Source organism: Chelonoidis abingdonii, chromosome 1 (assembly GCF_003597395.2).
Source record: "Chelonoidis abingdonii isolate Lonesome George chromosome 1, CheloAbing_2.0, whole genome shotgun sequence".
Classification (NCBI taxonomy): Eukaryota; Metazoa; Chordata; order Testudines; family Testudinidae; genus Chelonoidis; species Chelonoidis abingdonii.
Genome location: NC_133769.1, coordinates 118,593,764 through 118,619,236, shown reverse-complemented (window position 1 = coordinate 118,619,236; position 25,473 = coordinate 118,593,764). Strand labels below are relative to the sequence as shown.

At 42.5% G+C, this 25,473-nt stretch overlaps 1 protein-coding gene across 16 annotated transcripts in view; it reads right to left on the bottom strand.

Annotated features, from left to right (window-relative positions):
• CACNA1C (calcium voltage-gated channel subunit alpha1 C) overlaps window positions 1-25,473 on the bottom strand; it is a 766,858-nt gene that overhangs the window by 68,053 nt on the left and 673,332 nt on the right. For 9 of the 16 annotated variants that reach the window (XM_032796362.2, XM_075069478.1, XM_075069522.1 and 6 more), the window contains one exon: window positions 6,481-6,564. The exons of 1 other annotated variant lie outside the window; for it this stretch is intronic. In XM_032796362.2, coding sequence (XP_032652253.2) covers window positions 6,481-6,564 — 84 coding nt within the window. Of the gene's footprint in view, window positions 1-6,480; window positions 6,565-7,131; window positions 7,216-25,473 lie in introns of all 16 variants that reach the window. 6 more of the 16 variants (XM_032796370.2, XM_075069488.1, XM_075069498.1 and 3 more) reach the window with 2 other exon arrangements.

Sequence of the window (25,473 nt, the reverse complement as noted above, 5' to 3'; positions counted from 1 at the left end):
GAATGGGTTAGCAAGTGAAATCATACTTCACTATTCTCTCCTTCCTCTGCACTTCCCAGTTAGAAAACATTTCCATTCACTCTAGGACGCAACATACTGCTCACTCTTTGGCAAAACTGGACTTTTACAAAGGGAGGGCAATCTACATGTGGAGCCTTTCCTTTTTATTCACACAAGCCATCAAATTGCTTACACCCCTCATCATCTTATCTCATATCCAGGACATTTCAGAGGGTGGCTCGCTGGGCTCTTTATACCATGATCTTCTGGCTGTTAGTCTCACTGCTGCTTAATACTCTGTAGCTCCCATTCTGTACTACTTCCTTTGTGTACGCTTCAGCATACAGAGACACACTCATACATGCCAATGTTTTCATGGTCACTGATGGGCACAGGCAGGTGGATATAAACGCAGACATTCTTGCCCAGTCACAACCACACACCCTCAGACATTATGTCACTTTGACATACATGGGGACAACCAGACATTCCAACATGGCCTAGATCACTCACAGGAACACAGACACAAAGACTTGTGGCTGGACATAAATAAATATAAATCCACCCACCCTCCACTCTTTCAAGGTACGCAGACACAGCCAAACATAATAATGGTCACAGATACCCACGCCTGTGCATGATAAATGGATATATTCAAATCTGTGCACGCCAATGCAATTCCCAAACTGTCCAGTGTGTTCAAAGAATTGAACAAAGTCTTCATGGCTAAGGGCAGCAGCTCTGCCAGAGGAGCCCAGGCAGGTAAGCATGTCCTGCTGTGAGACTGGCTTCTGCAGCAAATGAAGGTTCAGCTGCAACAGAAAGCTGTCTGACACTGAAGGGGAATAGAACAAAGGAAGAAGGACCCTAAGGACCAAAGATGTGTCAGCTGCTTTCTCTGACTAAAATCTGAGGGGGAGGACATTATGTGAGCAGCTTTCTCAGTGACTCAGGCCTGGCTGTCTTTTTCCATCACTCTGGGCACAGTAACACAGTGCACAAATCAGACTTGATTTCCCTCTCCAATACCACACAGTAAAAAGTAACGAGAAACTTCTTTCACCCAGGAAAGGGGCTAGCAGGTTTTCAGGAAGCTCCAGTACGAACAAAGAGCAACGAATCCTGTACTGTATCTGCTGATCTGGAAAGTAAGGACATCTAAATCTGTCCCTGTGACTGCTTCTTGGACAATGTATTCCAAATTTCCTGGCCTCTGTTCTGTTCAACTCCTGTAACATTTCTTTTCCTATAATGCAGAGATTCATGACCTTATTATTATTATCAATATCAAACATCTTTACTTCCATAATGCTTTTCTTCTGAGATCGCAAGATGCTTTGTAAAAGGTAACTCACAAGACAATGCTCCTGTAAGTTAGGTAAATATTGCTATCTCTATTTTACAGATCGGGAAACTGAGGCATAGAGCCATTAAATCCAAAGTCACACAGTAAGCCAGAGCAGGGAATAAAATCCACAAGTCCTGACTTCTAGCCCCAGCCATTAGAGCATCATGAATTTTATTCTCAGGAGCTAGATCTTAGCGTTCACTGATGGTTGAAATTTGGCAGACCTGGCTTCTGCTTTGGAATTAATTTTTTTAATACCAGAATTAAAGGTAAGTGAGTAAATAAATAAATAAATAAATAAATAAGTTTAGCTGCTTCTTAGGAGTGACTAAAAATATATACTCAGCCATTTAAGGCTACTGAAATAATCAAATGTTTAGGGTTACATTTTTAAAGCATTTTGCAGGAGAGAATTTAGCTGTGCAATATTTGTTAAAATTGAGGGGCAAAGTTTTGAAAATGTAGTTACATAATGGTCTTGAAAATAAGCCAATTTAAAAGTGAATCTGGCAGAAATTGTGTCACTACCTGAAGTTTTCTCATATGCAAGATCTTAAACTAACTCCGTCTGTTGTGCACAGTGAGTGGAGTGAGACCTGTCACTGTATCTCTGAAAGGTACAGCTGAGAGAGTAGTTACTGAAATGCATTCTAAAGCTCAACTCAGAATAGGCCTTAGCTTTGTGCAATGTGCACTAGTGGTGAATTCTCTTCAGTGTCACTCAGATGGCTTCATTGGGGGGTTGCCTGTGTAAGAACTGAGAAAAACTGAGGAAAATCTCAGGATCTGACTCATCTGCATACCTTTTAATTACAGTGCTGAACACAGAGGCATGCTAAACATGCACACACACTGAGATATACATGCATGTGTACAGTCACCCATAAGCATGCAGATAAACATGCCTACGTACATATGCTCTCAGATATTTGTGGCCAGCCACCCAAACGCACTCCAACAGATGTGCAGATTAAGATATACACATACACTCAGATACTGTGTTCATATACTCAGACATATACAAAACACCCATACCTACTCCAAGGTGCACACAACTCCATCAACAACCATACCCACCCATATGTGTACGTGTGACAACCTCCCTCTTGGCCGACACATCTGGGATTGAACTGGGGACCTCTAAAGCTTGAACTAAAGATCGATGGCTCTGTAGCGGCTGACTGTAATAACACATCCTCTGTAGATAGGCACACAGGGGGGCCTGTTACACACCCTCACCAATGGGTTACCTGTGCACACAAATACATACATGCATACACACTGATTCAGATCTAAAGGGATGCACACTCTGACTTAGATCTGTAGCCCTACACATAGCTATTCAAACACATTCAGGAACATATACTACAACCAAAGGAATACACTTACAAAAGCCCCTGCCCCCTACATCCTAATGAAGTTTTTGATCTGGGAATTTCTCTAAAAAATTTGTCAAGGGGAAACCTGGTGCATGCACTATTGCACACACAGATGTGAGCATAAAAGTACACACAAACCGAGGCACTTATTGATCTATCTTAGGGTTTTCCATAGCACCTATTGCTGTAGTGTGTAAGTGCTTCCCAGGTTAATCTGATCTGCATGGGAAGATCACTGGTAGAATTTATGGAGTCTTCATATATATCCACACATCTACAATTTCTTATGACAAAGTAAGCCGAGCCAGGTAGGTTCACCTTCAAGAAATGATTACACGGAATGCTACCAGCACCTTCTGAGACCCTATCTCAAACTAAGCTTGGTCAATTGCTAATCGCGTGGGCAGAAGCATCTTAACTGATCCTAAGGGGTCTAAAGCTCTTCATCTAGTGGGGTGTGTGTGTGTGTGTTTTCTCGCTTTTTCAGACTCCAAGTCTATTGGAACGAGACAAGACAGTATGCAGACAAAAAAGGCAGATTTGCTCAGACCCACAAACAGTGAGCAAGCAACAAGCTCCTTAACAGAATGGGAGGGATGAATTGATAAACTACATCACACTTCTTGAGAAGATGACAACTGTCCATTTGATGTGGGCTGCTATTTCCAATGCCCATCTGCTAAAGCTGTAGTATACAAATGCTGCTAGCAGGAAGGGAATCTGACAGGACACACCAACATACAACACATTCTCTTATTCAATAGTGTTATAAGTGCAAGGGGATTTCAAAACAAACTCCACCCTTAGCTGTTGCTCATTTATCAGTGCGTCAAAAGATTGTGCAACAATGATTAATTTTTTTTAGTAACAAATGTTAGGAACTTAAGAGCAAAGGACTTGCCTAGATAAAGAGAGAAGATTTAAACATGCCAGGTAACAAAAAGACATGTGCAGAAATCTGTGGGAACTGTATAGTAGGAGGGAACTCTTTAGAGGGGACACAGGGACCATCACTACGTGCCACTGGTACTTTCTAGTCAGGGAATAGGGCTGCCCCTGGCTGCCTTCTCAGCTGAGAAAGACAATTGTTTATTTGGACAGATATGGTCTTACAGAGACATGCCATTTATCATACTTTTCTATGTATTTTGAAATACAAAGCTGACAGATTTAGGAGCTAGCCTGAAAACAAATGCTTCTGAATTCCGACAGGGACGGAAAAGAGAGGGGGCCATGTTTGGTGTATTCTTCCCTTTTTTCATGTACAAATTCCATCGTAATGAAGCATATCATATTGACAGCCTTGAAGACCTCTGTTTATCCACAGAACAGGTACAGCACGAGTAGCAACAGCATGAGCTTCCCTACAACACCCTGACAATGTGCCTCAAACCTTCTCCTACGTGGGAAGAAATCATGGGAATTACACTGAAAAGATACATTTGATAACTGAGTCCATCTCCTCGACAGTGTAGGGTTGTTCCCTATAGTATATTTTCAGGCTTTCAGGTTCCTTATGAATGGACTTCCATCATGTTACTTGGAAGATTTTACTTGGAAGATCTCTCAGTCAGGAACTTTCCCCTGATATTTAGCATAATTCCCACTTCATTACTTATAGCTATTATTCCCCTTTCATCACCCTACATGACGGGCACTAGAAGGTTTTAAAAGTGGGAGGGCCAAGCAACCAAAATGGGCCAAATCTGAATGGCACTGCAACCCCATGCACCAGGTTGCAATGCCACTCATTCACATTTGGCCCATGGTGCAGGGGCAGCCATCATGAAAAAAGTGTGTGCAGGGAGGAATGGCCCTTTGGCCCCCGTTTCCCATACCTATGCTATATGATGTCTCTCCATCTTTCAGTGTTTGTAGACTATTTCCAGGTTGCCCCTTTAGGGCTTGTCTACATGGTGCCTTAGTCCAAACTAGCTGGGGGGTAAACTCTAATGTGCACCAGTATGTCGTGCACCAATTGAACTGTATGGCCCCTACTGGTGAGCACTAGAAGTTCCCTAATGTTTGAAACAGGTCTACATTAATGAGCACTAGGGAACTTCTAGCGCTCACCAGTAGCAACCACGCAGGCCAGTTAGCATGCTCCACACTGGGGTGCATCATGTAGACAAGTCCTTAGCTGTCTCTTCGACAAGCAATATATACGGAGAGCTCTTCAGTTTTCTGCAGACCAATCCATCTCCTCACCCCCTAAATCATTTAACTGCCCTTCTTTGAACTCCCTCCAATTTGTCAATATCTTTCTGGTCGTGGGGTGCCCAAAACCTAATGCAGCATCCCAAGTAAAGTTACAGCAGGGCACTATTACTTCTCTGCTGCATGATATGATACCTCTACTGTATATATACAACCCAAAACTGCATTGGCCTTTTCTGCTGTCATGTCCCAACGCAAATTCATGTTCAATTTGCTATCCAGTAACACCTTTTTGCAGTATTTCTACTACTCAGGTTTCTCTAAACTGAATTGCATGGTTATTTTTTTGTCCACATTTCTAAACTCTTTAAGTCCCTTTGTATTATATTTCTGTCCTGTTTTTTTAAACTCACTCTCATTTAGTGTATTTGCACATTTCATTAATGTATTACTCCCTCTTCCAGATCGTTGGTGAAGACATTAAATAATGGTTAACTTGTGGTACACTGAGAGCCCTCCTACCAACTTGATACACCAGGGTATTTTTATGGTCTTTTAGCCAGATTTCAATCCCCATGATTGTGCTCCAGTCCAAGTCATTTTGATTTAAGTTTCCAAATATGATTTATTGAGATTCTTGTCCTACTGATGTCTATGAGAGTTTTGCATTTATTTCAGTAAGAGCTGACCTAAAGTATCAAATGCTTACCTCAAATCTAAATATAATGTACTACACCTCCTACATTTCCTTCATCCACTAATTCTATAATTCTATCCTGTCCCATAAAAATAACTATAAAGTTTGCTAGTAAAATATATTCTTTATAAACCTAATGCTACTCATTTCAGTCTCCAAGGGCCATTCAATCCTTGGCCTGCCTGCTGAGGTAACCAGAAGTGGTGCCAATTAGTGCCAATTGTGCTGGTGAATTTTGTGATGTGTAATTGTGTCCAGTGGGAAATCAAATGAGACATGAGGATGTACATTTTCTATGGATTTTTTTTGGAGTGGTGGGGGAACAAAGGGATGGGGGGAAACTACCCTGTAAAATAATAGATTTTTTTTACCCAGTTTACCTGATCTCAAATGAAAATGGAAAAATAGGGACAGGTTTCTCTGTGGCTACTAGGGTGCTGGGATTTTTTTTTGGAGGAAAACCAAGGGGCATTAACACAAAAAATTCTAGGTTTAGTTCCCATGGTTCCACCTCGAAAGAGTTGCCTTTAGATCTCTGTGGAGTGGAAAGTGTCACAATGCCATGGAGAGTCCTGGGCTGGAACTACTCCAGCAACTTCACATGGCACAAATCTCACTCTCACTTACACTCCTCCACATTTCCCATTGATTTTCCTGCTATACAGTTTTACTCATGCCAACTGATTATGAATGAAATAAAATGATGCAACAGTCAAAAAGTTCTCTAAGTTGTTCGAAAAGTCAAAACAAAAGAAAACAAAAAATAAAAGAAATGTTCAAAACAACAAAAAACAATCTTTAAAGGGGGTGGGGAGGGAAAAAAAGAAACAAAAAGAAAACTGAGAAAGACAAATGAATGTTAGAGCAGGCACGATCATGGACAGACGCCAGCTACTTACGTTCACCTCGGTGATTGCTATATCAACAATGCTACCCACAACAATCAAGGCGTCAAATGTATTCCATGCATCACAGAAATAGTGCTGCATGTGGCAGAGAAGCCAAGGAAAGAGAGAGAGAGAGCGAGAAAGAGAGAGAGAGAGAGAGAAAGAAAGGAAAAAAAGTAAAAAAAATTAAAACAAAAATAAAACAAAAACAAAAAAAGCATGAAAGAGGGAGAGAAGAGAAAAAAATAAGAAAAGAAAGAGGTTACGTGGGCATATTAAATAGTCTCTTACCACTTTATAGTACTGGCTGCTCAAACCTCTGTAAAGTTTCACATGATGGAGGGTATCAACAAAAGCCTGGTTAGTTAGAAAGTTACACTCAAGCATGTCTATTCTTTGGAGGGAAAAGAAGCACACACACCCCAAGCTCTGTGCACTTTCACCAGTCACAGCCGGGGGCGTGCTATGACAAGTGAAAAAGAAGGAGGCGGTTCCCCCTCCTTTTTTTTTCCCTTGGGAGAAGGAGAAGGACGACGGCAAGTTCAATAAAAGCATGACTAGAGGGGGGAAAAAACCCAGAAAAAAGAGAGAGAGAAGGAAACAGAGAAGGAGGAGGAGGAGGTGGTGGTGGTGGTATCCTGGGGAGGGTAGAGTAATACTCACATTAGTTTCACTGAGAATGACGTCTATAATGCTGCCAATTACGATGAGGAAGTCAAAAACATTCCAAGGATCACTAAAGTAACCCTACATAAGGAAGGGGCAGGCAGGATGGGGATTAAAAAGGAATGTTAGACAGACAAAAACAGTTCAAAATTACCATTAGAATTATTGCCTTGATACCTCAAGCAGTTTTGCTCTTAAATCTGGTTTAGAGACCAAAGACCAGTTCTTGCATCCCTTATGCAAGCTGTCCTTTCTACAGACAACGTAACCATTGAAGCCAATTGGACTCCCTGCTTGAGTAAGGACTGCTCTGTGAATAGGGGTTGCAGGACTGAGTCCTTCGGGTGTCAGAGCCACCTTTCTCCAAGTAATCTAACACCTTCTGCTATGCTGGTTTTCCTGGCTTGTGTAATTTTGGGGGGAGGGGAAAGGAGTGGTGACCCTTGGTTCTCTCCAGTATTCACTCTCATGCTGCAAATGAGAAACGGCCACTGGATTCACATTCAGGCTGTAATGGACTGTGCTAGGGCTATGAAAGACCACGTGTCTCTTAAGAAAAGAGAAAGAGGGGCCTGACAAAAACAGGAGGTGGGTTAGAAGGAGCTTTTACAACTCGTTGCTTATCATGTTTGGTTCTTTGCCCAAACACCCTTTGTGGATTTGCAAGGCACCAATAGTTTCTACTGATTGTGCCTTAGCTCTTCTCTTCAAGGCATCGAGGCAGACTGGTGCTCTTAGCAAGAGAGATGCAAATTCAGGCTCTTAAGTGTCCTGAACGTCTGTTTTCCCGAAGCTGGGAATAGGTGACAGAGGATGGATCACTTGATGGTTACCTGTTCTGTTCATTCCCTCTGAAGTACCTGACATTGGCCACTGTCGGAAGACAGGATACTGGGCTAGATGGCCCATTGGTCTGACCCAGTATGGCCGCTCTTATGTTCTTATGTTAGTGTTATTCTTCAGGCTCTTTATGAGATCCTGCCTCTTGCCTCCTCAGACCCCAGTGGAGGGTCCTCAGCTCTGGCTGCTTTAAGTCAAATACATTATGATATTTTACGCACTCTGTGAATTGAGGGCAACTTTGTTTGTCCATTTTGCCTACCAACATTCAAGTGGCACCAGCCTTCACTGCCTACCATGCACCCCAATGATCCTGAGCAGTAAGGGGAGCTAGGATCCAGCATCCTTTTCAGAAAGGTCTTGTTCAGTCTGGCTGCTGAGCTTCTGGTTGTCTTTTTCAAATTAATATCTTGAGCAAAATTTTACAGTTACTATCAAGAGAATTTGTTAAGATTTGCAAAATATCTTTTCCAAGAGCTCACCTTTCCTACATGATACCCTTTTTCTTCAATTTTAGGAACAAACAAACAGGAACTTTGGTACTCCTGTTACGTATTTTGGTTGTGGAAGGATGCACTAATTTGACTTCCCTGATTCCCAGCTGTGTCTTGTTTCCAGCGATACTGAACCTAAGTTGCACTACACTTGCTATTCTTAGAGCTGGAAAGTCACGTCATGGGTAAAGTGTGAACCTGAGTTCCCAGACAGCATTGCAGAAAGAAAAGAGGGGAGAACAAACAATCCCACTGCTGGCACTGCAAAAGCCAGGCTTGGGAACCTGAGATTGTCGTAGGCACAACTAATATCTGGGTCAGTCACTGGCTAAGAGTTTCCTTCTGAACCCTGGAAGGCAGCCCAGATGGACTCTTCTGGAGAACTCTCACATTTATGGGCCACGCCTTGGGCAGAACAAACAAACATGCAAACCCCACTTTCCAACTGAGTACACACCAGACAGTTGCTGTGAGGGGAATTGTTAGAATGGACTTTGAAAAGAGAAACAAGAAAAGAAACCCCATTCTGAAAAACACAGCGAGCGTTTTTGTGTGCAAACATGAAATAGGTTTGTTCAAAACTTGAACTCTTAAAAAAAAATCTGCCCAGTGAGTGTAAATTTCCCACTTCATATCCCATATTACATAGTCTGCTATTTGGGGAGAGGAAACAGGAGCAAAAGCAAATTTAGGGAATATTATTAGTCAGCATCCAGCCTAGAAAATACACAGCAAACATTAGCATGAACACAGCGGTGATCTCCAGCATTTCTAGCAACCAGATGGACCTGGAATAAAAGTGTAATTAGACTTCACCAAGGGGAAGGGGAGGGAGAGAATGGCAGATTAAACTGTAAAGGCACTCACATTTTGAACAAATAAAGAACACATACAGATCACACAGAGGTGCAAGGTGCCTGTGTGACCTGACATGACCTCAGCCCTGAGGGCACTTAAAAAATCAAGAAAATAAAGCAGAAGACAATGGGCCCAATCCTACAGCCTTTCTTCATGAGCACAGTACCACTGAGGTAGTGGCACAGAGCACATATAGCAGATCTGCAGGATCAGACTCAGTAACATGTCTACCTTCCATTTCCTTCTCGGTGTTCATCTACCAGCCTCAAAAGGGATGTCGGTGGGATTCCAAACAGCTCTTGAAATAAGAACTCTGAGTTTGCTTTTATGTAGTAACAGGGGTGAAGTTCATACCTGTTTGATTGTTTGGGCTGTGCCCACCAAAATGGTAGCTGTTTACTTTTAAATCCATGGATACTTTGTATGGTTTAAACAGCTCTTTAGCAAGCACGGGAGATGCCGCCATCAGATTATACCAATTTTACAGCAGATCATAGTTTGGGCCTAACAGGTTTTAATGAATACTTGGACTCTCAGCCTAACAGGCATTTTTCACAATTGGTGTAACATCAAGGTGACCACTGGGGCCAAATTTTGTCTTTAGATGAACATGGAGGCCAATGGATTCAATTCTCTCAGTTACAGTAACATAACCTCACTGTAGTCAACCGCATTGTGCTGACATAATCAAGCAGTATGTGGCCCAAAGGGAGCTGTGTATCTAGATCCCAAGGCAAAATCTGGCCCTCAGAGCAAAGATTCCTTTTTTCATCAGAATTTAATAGGCCTGATTCTGGTGTCAGTTACACCAAAATAAATCTGGAGTCACTTCATTTACTTCCATGGAGTTACTGTGGGTTTACACTGGAATTACTGATGTCAGAAAATAGGCCCACATTTTGAACCATGGCTTCCCTCAAATGGCAGCTCTGCTGATCCCAGTCAGCCATTGGCTCATTCTGAAAGGTGTGAGTCATGGTCTTGTCACCTTAGTCTCCATAGGAGGCACCCCTGTAATGACCCACTGTGTGTGGTACCCATGTGTGAGGTACACTCAAAGAACTCCTCTTTTCCTCACACACCTGGATTGTTTGATAAAGAGAAACTACTGCTACTCTTCCAGTTTTATTCATCCCCACACCCAACAGTCCATTTTTTAAGAACTGAATTAAAAAATATTATTTTAAAATAATTTCCCTCCTCCTCTCCCAATCCCTCTCTATAGCAAGAAGAGGGGCTTGAATGAAGAAGATAATATTCATAGTCACACAGTCTAAAGAAATCATAGAGTGCTGCTGCTTATATTCTTCAAATAAGGTCCAAGGAATACTTTGTGTGGAAATTAATTAAATTGTTCCTTAAAAGCCAATCCTTCTTAGAGATATCATCTGAAAACTGCCCATGTGATTGCTTGGCTTTAGATTATAGCTTGCAATCTTGTCAAGAGTTACAAGCACATATTGAAAGTGAATTAGACCCCTTTGGGATTTCTTGTTATGACCTCAAAGTACCTCTCAAAGCCAGATTCCTTGCTGAAGAGAATCACAGTGGTTGATGAAAGACAAGCTGACTGAGGAAGGCGCTTTCGGTCAAATAAAGAGGTAGCAGTTCCAAACTATTTTTCCCACCAGAAAGTTTTGATTTTTTCCCCCAGGGAAGGAGGGGGAAGTGAACTGAAGGCACTGTTTATTTTTGCAATAGAGGAATTTAGAGTGCAATACCATAATTTACCCTTAAAGGGAGACGCTCACCCTACTTCAGCCATAGAGTTACATATCACTGTGCTGAACTCTCCTGGGATTTACTGAGGAATTGCAGTCACCTCCTTGTGGGAATTTTTTGGAGTACATGATATCTATGGAGCTTGTGTGGGAGGGAGGCCAGGTTGGTTACTCATGAGCATGAAGTACCCATCATTACAATAAAACATACACATTTTCTGCCCCTCTCTGCATTCCCCCCCAAAAGGAACTGTTAGCAAATCACCCCAGGATCAATTAAATAATGAAAAGCTGATCATACATATGTAGTGACTGACTGGAGTGGAATCTCATTTGTGCAGGGGAGCAGACACAGTATCACTTCAGAATGAATATGCCAATCATCTCTAGGTTTCTTGGGTACTGAGTTCAGCTAATAAGATACTGTGGTTTGTTTCAACACTAATGGAACCACTGTGATCTCTGGAGACCATGGCTTTTATATCCTGTGAAAATACTCCTAACTACAGTAGCTGGGAAGCCTTGTTAACAGCAGAGAAATTGCCCACTAGAGCCTGTCTGAAGGTCTGAGCTCATAGCCACTTGGGACTCAAAATCAGAACTCTGGGGGACAGTTCTAGCACAAACCAGGCTACCCCATGCCCAGAATTCCCCAGGAAAAGGGGGGTGGAGTGCTGAATAGTGATCCCAGCTGGGTTAGGAGTACACAACCAGGTGGAAATTCCAGGGTCACCTCTGTGCTAATTGATGTGCAGATATTTCTTTGCTTAGCCACAGGTGCTCAATGCTCTGTTACTACAAGGTTTGCAAAAATTAACTAGTCTCTCCCACTATAAAACATATGTAGATGAAGGGTGCAGCAAAACCTCAGTGTTTCTACTGGGTGGGATCTGAATGTAGGTCAGATGGTCCCCAATGGAAGAAGCTGCTACAGTACTGCAAAAAAATGGGAAAGATATAGAAAGGGAGGGGTGGAGAGAGAGAGAAGATGGGGGAACTAACAGGAAAGAATATTGACAGGATGATCTGGTCTCAGAGTACATAAAATAAATCTGCAAGTCTAGACAATGGAAAGAAACATTAGTCTTAAGCCATGTGTATGGTGAAAGAGGGAGTTTATGGGAGGGAGGGAAAGGGGCTGGTTCAAGGATGACTTCCTGATAAGGAATGTGATTTCTTAAAGGAGAGCAAAAATTCTGTTTGATTGGAATGGCCATCAATTCAGACTTCGCTGATGATCTGCAAAGCTAGCTGAGCTGCCACAATCTGGTAGTAGCACAGTCCCTTCATGTTCAACAAGGGAATGCATTTTTAAAACTCTTGCAGGCCACTTGGAGCTGTGGGGTTCACTTCTCAGCTTTCACTGAAAGCGTCTGCACTGGAAAGTGGCAAGGCAAGGGAGCATCTCTTTATGAAGAAATTTAAACTGAATCACATATATTCTGTCATTTGAATCTTGGCGCAGTCTCATGGGCATGGCTCAGAGAACCATATGTATTCTGCAGAATATTACAAAGCTACAATAACAACTGACATCAAATGGAGATAATGCAAATTATGCTAAGATGCCATTTAGCCATAACACCAATCATGGAAATTAGCAGTGTCTAGTAGAGAAGAAATAAACTGGAGGATGCAGCTGCTTGCAGATCATGACAGACTGTAGGAAAACAGCACCTATCTGCATACTATCAGCTCTCACTCATTGATGGATTAATTTTGAGAGACAGAGTCATCGCAATTCACCTACTGCTTGTCGTAATGAGTCATTGCTGCAGGGAGCCACACAAATCCTGTACTCCATCAAAGCTATGAACAGTCAAAGGAGACAAGTTCTTCAACTTCTGAGTCAGTTCCAAAAAGGAAGGAACATGCTGCTGCTCTTTGCTTATTCAACAAGAAAGCAGCCCCATCCTTTTAGCACAAGACTCATTTTTAATAAGCTGGATATCTTTATTTTACACTTCAGATTCATGAGCTCTCATATTTCCCGCAGTAAGACGGTACCGAAAGCAGATGGGTGGTTTTCCCCTGAGATTTAATGGACCACCCAGACATATTGTCTCTAGCATGTCAGAATCAAAGATGTTGCAGGGACTGGATGGCTCTGTGACTGGTAATAGAACACAGATACGTTCATTTCCAGGTCTCTGGCTGAATCTGGCTTAGATTATTAGTGACCAAAAATTATTATCCTCTGAGTACTGTTTGACAAGGTGTAGTATCTAAAACAGGTTACTGGTCTCTGTTTTGTTCCCAATGGACAAGAGTCCCCATCTCTCTCTCATACACACACATGGAAAATCTTCACCCCAGTTGGCACTAACTGGCCTCCTGGCTGGCAGTCTTAAAAGGAAGAAAATACTTATAGAATCTGAAGTAGTCTTTTTCCTTAGAGGTGGTCTCTCCAGGTCAGGCGTAAAGGCAATGTTGAGGATGCCTGCCCTGCAGCAGTTTGTGTCTGTTTTGTGGTTAAAGGACTTCCATTTCCAGATCTTACACTACAGTTCATCTCACCCAGCATTATGTTCGCTTGCAAATAATCAAATAGGTTCTTTCTCACCTGGATGATAGTGCAGTTGGTAACTCATATCTTTAGTTTCTTCATTTTTCTAGGTAGCTGTCACTGTGGTATATAAGCACTCAGCCGTGTGTGAGGTCTGAAATTCAATGTGTGACCTTAGGGTGCCTGTGCCCTAGATCAGGTTAGAAGCATGACAGAGGTGATGCCCTGAATCTCTGGAGATGGCACCCGGCAGCGAAAGCGCCTCCTAGTGGTGGCAGGAATATCTTTCAGGTCTGCACAATGGGAAGGGATGGAGAATAATGACTCTGAACAATGACTGTAACTAGATGAAATCCTCCTGGGAAACTGTTGTTGTTGTTGGCTCGGATTCTTCTTAGTTTTGTGAGAAAGGAGGGTAAGGAATGGCAGGAGCCTGTACGCACCGATGTTTCAGGCCTCTCTGACATAAAAACACGAACACAAGGAATAGGAATTGAATGTTCCCCTATCTCCATTGCTGGTCCCCTGGAACAATGAAATCAGCCTTCTTGATCTTCATCCAGGTGGAACCCTTTTGATCCAGTGAAGCTCTGTAAAAAGCAATGGGCTTTTTCCAAGAATAACGTCATCATGAATACCCCCTGGTCATTATAGCAGGATGTAACCCACAGGAAACATTACACTCCAGTCAGAACACTGACTTGATGGAAAGACTGAAAAATGGCTGTGACGGCTAGCTATGCCTGAACATTTCACGTTCTATATATTGATAACCATGTGCAATTTGCTATCATGTCACATTAGGGAGAAACTATCGGTTTCTACATTGGCGGACTCCCCAAGGGCTACAATGAACAGGTTCTGTCATGATCAAGTATGAGAAAGAATGCACCAAGACAACAGCACAGGAAAAGGAAAGAACAAAAAGCTGGACTTTGCTATAAGAACATAAGAGAACATAAGAACGGCCATACTGAGTCACACCAAAGGTCCATCTAGCCCAGTATCCTGTCTTCCGACAGTGGCCCGTGCCAGGTGCTCCAGAGGGAATGAACAGAACAAGTAAACATCAAGTGATCCATCCCCTGTCACCAATTCCCAGCTTCTGGCAAACAGAGTTTAGGGACACCATCCCTGCCCATCCTGGCAAATAGCCATTGATGAACCGATCCTCCATGAATTTAACCTTGCTATAGTCTTGGCCTTCACAACATCCTCTGGCAAAAGAGGATATAAAAGAGATTCCCTCTTTTTAGGGAAGGGAGCATGACCCAAAAGAAGCTGTCCCCTGCAAAAAATAACTATGAGCTGAGATATTGCTAGCAACATGTAAGGACACAGCTACCAATCATTGACCTTTATCACTGATGCTTCCAGGACTGTTGTAGTCCACCTTTCCATAGCCGCTTCTACAAGAGAATAGGAGCAAATGCTTTGCTTTAAAAAACCCCCAACAGTTTCACTTCCCTCTTTCTGAAAGAGATCCTATGTTCTTTAAATACCATAACAAGTGGGATGCAATGGTAGATTTGCGAGTGGAGGCTTCGGCCTGCACATCTCTGGAAATGAAGAATCTTTTATCCTTATTTTGGTGGAGGATGAGCCAGGAAGTGGTAACAGACTGGAAGGCATCCAGAATCAGTGAGAGATGTCTTAGGAGGGGATACAGACTCTGTTCATGTAGGTGCCATGAGATGGAGCTAGACGTCTTGTCTGGCATGGGTGGTACAGAGGTATGGTGGCCCACTGGAAAAACTCTACACTCAAGTGACAGTCCTGAGAGATATGCATCATATGTTTTTAGACTGTTTGGTTTACTGTAGTTTTCTCTCTGTATTTTTTCAAAAAGGCCCTGATTTTACAGAGAGTACAGTTTTTCCATCTATAGAATAACACCATCACCAATACTCATTCTTACGCATCAATCTCAAAGTGTATTATAAAGGAGGGTCAGCATCACTATGCCCATTGTACGCTTGGGGAAACTGAAAAGCACAGAGCACTAAAGTGATGTGGCCAATCCGGCCAGTGGCAGAGTGGGGGATAGAAATCAGGTCTCTTGGCCACAGTCCAGTGACTTATTCCTAGGCAACACTGCCTCTGACATATAATTTCCTAACAGGATAGAAAGTACTGTGTAGATGGGGCCTTGCTGTAGCCTGTTATTTGGCATTGTTTTTAAATGAAGAGAACCTGTGAGAACTTTTGACCATTTTGTACGAGCCTGTCTGAAGTGACAGAAGTTTGGGATTTCCCTTCTGTGGTTGAGAACAAGTAACTTTCCCCTGATATTGTTCCCTTTCAGTGCTGCTGCTGTTGCTGCAGGCACCATTGTGAATGAGATCCCAGTGCACCATCCCACTGTGCTTTTAACACAGCGTTAATAATTTTCTATATTAACAAAGGGTAATAGCTAATGCTGTGCTTCCTACACTGCTGCATTGTGTAGTCATATCATTATTTTTGAACACTCATAATGACATTAAAACCCTCAAGTGCCAGACTGGAAATAAATCTGTCATAATGTTGCAGAAATATGCAAATTCCCTGGGTACGTTTACTGTGAAGGAAAAGGTCCCTCCTTAATAAAGCTCCTATTCAGCATTTTAGTATTTATCTTTGCCTACCAGATTTCCTATCAGTCCTCTAGGAGGTTGGCTAATCACACTGCACAGCCCTTGCTGGAGAAAATTAGAACAGTTACATATAATTCATAATAAAGAGTACAGGATAAATTTTGTGTTGTTGAAAGGTGTTGGATTGTCAGTCCCAGAAGGAGGATGTCCTCTATCCTATAAGCACATAGGCAGTGGCAGTGCAAACATCCTCCGCATCTCTCATCAATGTGCTTCCACCATGACAAAATGGGGAACACTTCTAAGGGCAAAGAGAAGTTCATTCTCCATGTTCATTCAATTCTTGGCCTCTCCACTGGGATTGCCAATAAAGAGATCAATTGTGCTGCTTTTTTATGTGACATGGACCCCATCCACTAGGAAACGAGCTCATTTCATACAGGACGTCAACTAGCATTCAGAGTGAAGAATTTTGATCCCTGCTGAATAGGGCTCAATTGGAATCAGTGACCTAGAAATTTGTGTAAAGCTTTGTGTGCTGTTACCAATCCAGTTCCCTCTATTTCATTTATCCAATGAATACTTTTCACATTGTACAATTTGTTTTTCTGGGGTACCTGCCTCCTTTATCTGTGAAGTTTAACTATATTGCCTGCTTTCCTCTCCTTTAAATTTCTACTAATGATCAGTGTCCCACAACTGGTAGAGTAGGTTCAACAATAAATGGGATTTATGGTTTGCAGATTATACATGCTTTTAATGAATACCTGGACCAACAGCCAATTTTCACAATTGGGCCAAATTTTGTCTTCAGATGAACATGGAAGCCAATGGATCCAATTTTCTGAGTTACAGTAATATAACACTACTGAAAACTCATTGAAATCTAAAGGAAGCACTAATAAGGATTCCGTGGATGTTTGCATAAGGGACTAGATCCATTATTTGCTGTGTTGAGGCCTGTAGTCTGCAAAATGTTAGCAGAACAATCCTGTTCCTGAGTCCCCTGTTGTGTAGTTTGTTACATTCCTCTGTATGGGAGTGTTTGTTGTTCAGTGGTCTTTTTTCTATTTCAAATGTATTTTTTAACCTAAAAAATCAACAAGGAGGCCACCGGACTCCTTGTTGTTTTTGTGGATACAGACTAACACGGCTACCCTCTGATTTTTTAACCTAATGAGCCTGCACTCTAAATAAGAGGAATGCAGTTTCCCTTTCTTCAGATGACTCCTTCATATAACAGGCTTTATGGAACAGAGTCAGAATGGTATCTCTCTGAGATCCCATAATAAACAACAACAGCCACCTTGATGCTTGTCCTGCGACAATCCCTGTCACATATGTTCTGTGCATGAATGGCATTTAGCCACTGACTCATGTTTGGGGTCGGGTGGATCCACACACCCTGGTGGAACTGTGGGGAAGACTGTTATAGCAGGCACAACCCCTCCCTAATCCCATTTCTGCTTTCTTCCTCCACCTGGACTCCATCTTTCCAAGGCTCCCTAAGCATGCAGGGTGAAACCTGCTCCCCGAGGTGCATCTGACCAACTTCTCAGGCCAGTGAGGAGGGTACATGGGCTCAAGGCCTCTCCTCCTCCTCCCTGCCCTTCTATGCCCCTCCTCCCAGAGGCGCATGGAGGAAGCAGTCCTTATGTTTCCCTAAGCACAGGAATGTTAATTACCTTTGTCCCATACCAGCCATAGACAGATGAATTAATGACTACGGGTAGGGAATGCAATGGAGAGAGCAAGTCTATTGAAGGGCCCCTACCCCATGTACCTGGGCAGGGGCTTGAGACAGTCTGATCCTTTATGTATAGATCTAATTATTAATCACTGTTATTTATGTACATTATGGTAGCAGCCCAGATGTGCTAGGTGCTGTTCAGACATGCAGGAAGACACACGTTAGTATAAATTCTGCATAACTGAACTAGAAAAGAGGGTCATTCCCCCTGCTACACCTGTGGTCATATATTCAAATACCCTCACAACATGTATGCATTGCACTCCTAATCCCTGTCAAACAGGTGATTGCAAATGCGCAGTCTATTGTAAAAGGGAAGGACAGTTTTATGGCTAAAGCCCAGGACTGGCTATTGGGAGATTCAGGTTTTTTGCTTGCCTTTGCCACAGATGTCCTATGTGACCTTGGGTTAATCATTTAGGCCTGATTCATCAAAGTACTTAAGCACATGCATAATTTTACACTATAAAAAAGCCCATTGCTGTCAATGGGATTAGGCATGTATTTAAGTTGCCCATGTATTTAACCCCCTTCCTGACTTTGGCCTTAACCTTTCTGTGCCTCAGTTTCCCCCTCTTTGCAATGAGGATAATGATAATTTATCTATCACAGATTCACTCCTCTAACCCAGGGCCAACAGGCCTATGGGCGTCCTACCTCCAAAATGACCTTGAGCCGATGTGCAGGTCAGTTTTGTGATGTGCAGGGGGTGTATGTGGCTCTTCTGTGTGGCTCACATGGTGACGAGGACTCTGCATCAAACCCTGGCACCAGGGGTGAGTTTCACCTCTAATCCACACAAAAAGAGGTGAAATGTATTGAATATTAATTATTCACCCAGTTCCAATCCCCACAGAACAGCACCTCAGGAGACTCTGTGAATGAGAAATCCATGCCCCTCAGACATGGGAGGTGCGACCCCTGCCAGGGAACTTCAGTAACATGTAGAAGCATAAATAAAATATCATTCATTACCCTAAAAGTTATATGCCTCCTTCCTTGGTTTTTATTTCCATTTCCCTCTGTTTTTCTTTCCCTTCTTTATTTTTCTCTTTCCATCTCACTCTTTCATTCTACCCCCCTCTGTGCTTTTCTCTCTTTTCCTTTCCACTTTTCTGTTTAGTCGTCTTGTTGTCCATTTTATTAATTTTTTCCTCTTTCTGTGTCTTGTATTTTCTCTTCCTTTAAAAATACTCTCTCCTTCCCCTTACCCATTGTTTATACACAGTATTTCCTCTCTCGGTTTTGTTTCTTTCCCTTTCACTGAAACCCAGTTTTTTGTTGTTATTCCTCTCCTTCCCCTCATACATGGTCTCTTAGTTCTCTCACTTTCTTCGGTCCTCACATCATGTTGTCTGGTCCTTCCTTGCTCTCCTCATGTTCCAGTGTTTCTTCTCCAACTTTCATCCTCAAAGGAAGTTCATTATCTTTTTCCTCTTCTTATGGCCCCTCATATCTTTATTTTCTTACCCCTCCTCCTCTCTCTTTCCTTTTTCAGGCCCCTGCTCCCAATCACTAAGACATTAAAGGAAGGAGACAGAATACCCTTTCTGTTGCAGTAGGTGGGGTGAGCCAGTTAACCGATACCTCTTTTAGCTCAGTGTCCTCTAGCTTGCTGTCTCCTGCACAGCAGAAAGGATGAAACAGAGGCTGATGAGAGAAATCAGCCTGATGCCTATCCTGGCCGCCTCAAGTCCAGTGCAGAAAGAAATCACAGCATTTGAGCCTTTTAACAACCAGAACAGCCTAGTTAAAGTCTTTGGGTAGCCTGCACTCAGGAGGCTCATGGTATCTGGATGCTCTATTCCTGAATCTCATGGATAATCCAGGCCTGAGCTAACATCCCCTCTACACTATAAATCTGTGGCACTGCACCTCAGGGGAACCTGGTTACAACAAAAATATGGTTCCTGGTTATCATGTGTGGACTGGACCTTAACTGTGTTTTATAACTGGTCAAATCTTGGACCACAGCTGAAATCCAATCTAAATTACAAATTGGAACAATATTTGTAACTGGGCTGGAGACAGCCTGGTTGCAGCCAGGTTTCCTGACATGGCTGCATTAGTGTAGAAAGGTCCTTAATCTGATCCTCCCAGGTGTGCCAGAGTCCTTGACATTACAGAGGGGCTCAAATCTTCTGGTGTTTGATGCCTGTTCAACGGCCTATGATAGATAGATATTTCTAAGATGACAAGAATGCAGTAATACAAAGAATGATAGATTTCTAAAAATTAAGAAACTTCATGAGAATGGTGCAATGGGAAGGTGTAAAAAATCCAGTAGCATGAACGAAGGCTGGAGCATCCTAAAATATGTCATAACCAATGCACAACAGATTGTGATCTCTCTGAAAAAGAAGAATGCAAGGAAAAAGAAGCAGCCAATGTGGCTTAGTGAAAGACACTCCAAAGATCTGAGTGTGAAAAAAGGAATTGCACTGAAATGGAGTAGTCAGGAGGGAACCAAAACAGATGAGTCAGTTTGCAGGCATGAAAGGAAATATAAGAGCAACAAATGTATGATTAATGCTAAGTGAAGGGCTTAAAGAGGGAATAAAGACTGCCAAATATACCCAGAGAAAAAGGAATACTAGAGAGAAAGTAGATCTATTAATAAATGTGGAAGCATGCATCAATTAGGGCTGAGAATAGGAGGGTTTCCTAGTGAATTGAGGGATGGACTGGTAGCCAGGACTCCCTTGTGTGGAGAAAGTCACAATCCTTCCTGGAACTGCCTGGGGAGTGTACATCCTGCACAGAATGCAGAACTTATTTACTGTAATGATTTCTGGACACCTCTATACCAAAAAGGTGCTAATAAAGGGAGGGAACTCAGAGAAGAGTAGCAATGGGGCTGACATAATGATCTTATAAAGAAAAAATTAGAAGATCTAAATACGCCTGGCTTGGCTGTATGAGGATTTATGGGGGACATGAGAGTCACCTACCTGTAACCATCAAGGAGAGAGACGTTTTGACTGCTACACTGGACAGCAAGGGAGATGGACTACGTGAACTTTTACATCTCTAATATCTATGATTCCTTGAGATAAATCACCAGTATTCCTCTTTTTCACTTGGGCCAAGATTCAGCAAGGTACTTAAACATATGCCTAGCTTTATTCATGGGAGTGGTTCCATTGAAGTACCATCTGAATTAGGGCCAGGAAGAGGGTGGTAATAGAAATTCAGTTTTCAAGGATCCTATTTTTGACTCAACAAATGGTTCTGGGAGGGTATAATGAACACTTTCCAAGCAGACAAGCACAGTATGAAAGGCTCAGCAACTAAAGAAACCATTTCCCAATGGCTCTGGACAGTTACAGGATTCACTGGGGAAAATTCATCCCTATATTCATTCCCTGAAATGCTAATGAAGCCAACAGAGTTAAAGCAGAGATTAATTAGACTCTTCATCCTTTTCCTCTGCCTGCATGAGTTATAAAATATGTGTTCTTTTCATGAAACAGGGAGAGAAGAAAGCTCCAGTAAATGAACCCTTCCTCTCTGAAAAGGAGAGTACTCCTGTTCTTGAGAGGCCAGTCTTAATGTTGAAACACCAAAACAACAAACAATCCACCAGTACCATTGTTTAGCAGTGATGGTATCTTCTGGCATAAGGTTATGAAACAAGTAGGAGCTTCATCAATGAGGGTGACGTGCAGCTGATGGATGCCATGACTGTGGCTTAGGACATGAGTGTAGGGGAACATATGGATTTTTACTTCTCCAAGGGACAAGATTTCTAATGAGTGGCAGATTTGTTTGGTTCTTTACAAGACCTTTTATTTATACAATTCTACTGTAGACTAGAGACAGGTTAAGCTGGAAAGTTTGTTTCCAGAGTCTCATTTTCCCAAAGTTCATGTATATGTGCATGTTTGCATTCAGGCTTCAGTTTTGCTGATTACAGAACCAATGATCCATCTCTGAGTTTCTGCCTGGATCTGAACTCCCACAAAGCTTGGGGGTGTTTGCATTTCAGGATCTGACTCAAGCCCATCTCAGTTCTGGATTTCTCTAGTTAAAGACACCTTTTGGGCTACTGATCATGGCTAACGTCATTGGTGGCATAAATGGAAAAAGTCCACTGAAGTTACTACTAGCCTCTTCACAGAAGACAATGTGACCTAGTTGAGAGAGCACTGGATTACGATTCAGGAGACACACATTCAATTTCCTGCTCTGCTGGATAACCTTGATCCAGTTACTTTGCCTCTCAGGGCCTCAGTTGCCCCATCTGTAAACGTGGACCACGATACTGATCTCCTTTGTAAAGCACTTTGAGATCTACTGATGTAAAGGGCTACAGAACTAGTTTATGTCCCTGACTGCACTAGCAGTTAAATTGTTCCCTTGTGTTTAATGCCATGTCTGCCTAGGCAGATTATGGGTGTGCTGTGGGCAGGAGGCACAAATGTCTGTGTAAAAATTTTAGACTGTACTCTGAGCTCTAAAGAGAAAATGCTAGAAGCACCATCACAAAAAGCTCACTAGAGTGGCTGGAGCTTTTTATAAATTAGAAACACAAACACCAGAGCCTCTCTGTTCCCCAAGCCTCAAGAACATCTCTTTAAACTGTCTGCCTGTTCAGAGTAACTAATCTTGAACCAGTTCATGGGACTTGGCCAAAACAAACACTCAAGGTCCATTTGGTAGTCGAACTTCAGAGCAGCGGGTTAATACCCTGCATGGAGATGCAAGGAACACAGTGGAGGTGTTCCTTGTCAGCAACCGTAATCATCCCAAATCTCTCTCTGATTATTAGCAAATCCTTTACTTCTCATTCCCTCTTTATGCCTGGAGTAGGGTAGATACTGATGGGCTGTTTGCCTTACACTGATAAAACCTGAGAGATCTGTGCCTTTCCTCCAGAAAAACATTGCAGGCCTAAAGACATGGGCTTGAGACAGTATTGCTCCTACTAAGTGGTGTCAGCTGAAAGATTGCACTACCCCCACGGCTGGGCATAAATGACAGAGACTGCCCTGCCCCCACAGAGGCTAACCAAAGAGATAGCACTGCTCACAGAAGGGTGAAGTACAGATTCGCTGCTAAAGCCAAGCATTCCCAGTGCCAGGGCTGTGTTTAGTTATGAAATCTCCTGTTTTTCTACCACCTTCAAATACGGTTTACAGAGCATGGAATGGTACTAAGAGGAGGACCCAGATCCTGGACTAAACATAGTTCTCCATCCCAGAGAATAGCCTCTTGATTATTAAATCATTGCTCTAGTGCAAGAAGTAGCTCCAGCACTGGATTATACAAATAAATTCCCTATGCCAGGGTGAGTCTGTGCTCACAATTAGTGCTTATGGAACTGATTCCTTCTTGGGTTTTTTCCTTTCCATTATGCTATCAAGAGAGCTGAATAAGCAGGGCACATCGCCTCAAAAAAACAGGGGTCAAGAGATAAATAATGCTAGAGGTCTATGGACATGGTGAAAAATACATACGAGAATCAGAAAGAGCCATATGTCTTTCATTATTACTCACAGAAATGCCAGCAAAAAACAGTTGTGACAGGAGTATCTGTAAACTCCTCTCAGACAGCACTACTACCCCATTGCCTTTGGTACTCATGCAGGGAGAGACTGGGGATGCATTAGCTCAATACTTCTACATGGCCACCACTTCTGTGCACTCCCTACAGTGACTCCTGCAGGGAGAAGCTGGGACCACAGCCATTGTAAGCTCCCTGGTGGCCACAGCACTTATCTCTTTCTCTTCAGTTATTCTTTCGTGAAAAGGCATGAGCAGCTGTGTGCTCCACACAATAACGGCTCCTTCAACAGTTCGTGCTGGGACCCCTCCTGGGAGATACTGTGATTAGCTGTAACTACGGGGAGATGCTGGAACCTTTCCTTTCCAACAATCCTTTTGGGAGTGGCTGGAAGAGGCATAGGTACGTAACAACATCCCAACATCCAGCAGTAGTTACATTACCTATATAGTGCCTCTTGCTGGGTTCAGAAATACCAGCAGAAAGAGGAGTGCTCCCTAGAGCAAACGCTCTAGCTTTAGTTCTGTGACAGGCCTGCTGCTGCTTCTTTAACATTCATTTCTCCTGCATTGTCCTCTCCTAAAAGCCTTTCCTATTGTTGCTCAGCTGAGACCATGATACCTTCAGGTCCCAATCTATGTCTCATAAAGGAGTAACTGTTCTACCACTTTTAGAAACTCCTCAGCCTGAAAAGACTGGGCTTTAGACATAACATCAAAACAGCTTAAACAAAGATTGGTTTGGGCTTTACTGCTCTGGAAATGGCAGCCAATTCCATCTACAACAGAGACCCCATAAGTATTTAAGCTAGTCATTCATACTTGGGAAAACTTAATGCACTTAAAATCCCCTCTTTAGTTTCTGCTGGGGAACTTGGGATGTTTCAGTGAGAGAGGAGAGTGACTGTATCTTAAAGCTCTTCATCTCTCAGACTGTTCAGATAATCCCCTTAGGGATAACCATCCATTTGCAGGCCATTTTTTATACCATTCATGATAGTCGGTGCCCAGCCCCTGCCTAAGTGAGGGCCGCACCACCATCTTTCTCAGAGCTGGAAGTCTGTGCCCAATTTACATAGATAAAATAGAGCACCATGTTATAGCTGTACCACGTGGCCCACAGAGATAGTGACTACAAATCCTATCATGCAGTGGTCCACCTTGATCCAAGAGGCCTTCTAGAAGTAGGTGGTGTCCTTCTTTGGCAGGCAGTTTGAATCAAGATGGAGCAGTGCATGATGGCACTTCTACAGGCTTGCAGGTCATACCTTTGTGATAAAAAGGAGGGCATCTGGGAGTTATGTTGCAGAACACATTTGATGTTCTAAGATTTACAGAATCACTGCACTGGTACAGAATATATATCAGCATTAATATGCTGCTCAAGGCAGGCTTTTAGCTGTATTAGCTATTTCCATAGGTTCATTCTCCCCCCTGTGATTTTTTGGGGGCAAATGCCCTGTTTTACTGTTTTTTCTCCTCTGAAGATATTGGTTCATAAATTTCAAGGCCAGAAGGAACCACTGTGATTGTCCAGTTTGACGGCCTCTACAATTAAATTAAGTTCTGGAGCTATTTTTGGCGTTCAGGCATTTTTAGTTTCTATCTTTAATATGGTGTATTCCTGTGGCTGGCTGTTCTTTCAGCATGGGTGGGGGCAGAGTTATGGTTGATGCTGGGACCTTAACTGAGAATGTCCTGGCTTTCAAGACTGTTTATTAAAACCCTGTCGTTCTAGTCCATGTTAAAGAGTGTTAAAAAGATATGCCGTATAGTCTCATCTTTAATTAGGTCACAGAGAAGTTTTTAGTTTAGAAATCTTCTTGTTTATTTTTAAACTCACGGTGATCAGAGCCCATAGCAAAGCTTGAAGAGTGTAATGAAGCAGAATCTAAGCAGAAGAATGCTACTAAATGCATGAGTTATGTTCCTACACATATAATATGCATACAAGGTTTTTACAGAGTGTTGGACTTAGAACAATTTCTATTGTAGCATATGTGGCAAAGTCACAAACTTGTAAGTCTACTGCCTACTAGAAGTTACATGCTCTGCTGGTACAGCTGGTGATGCTTGTTATTTTCACAAG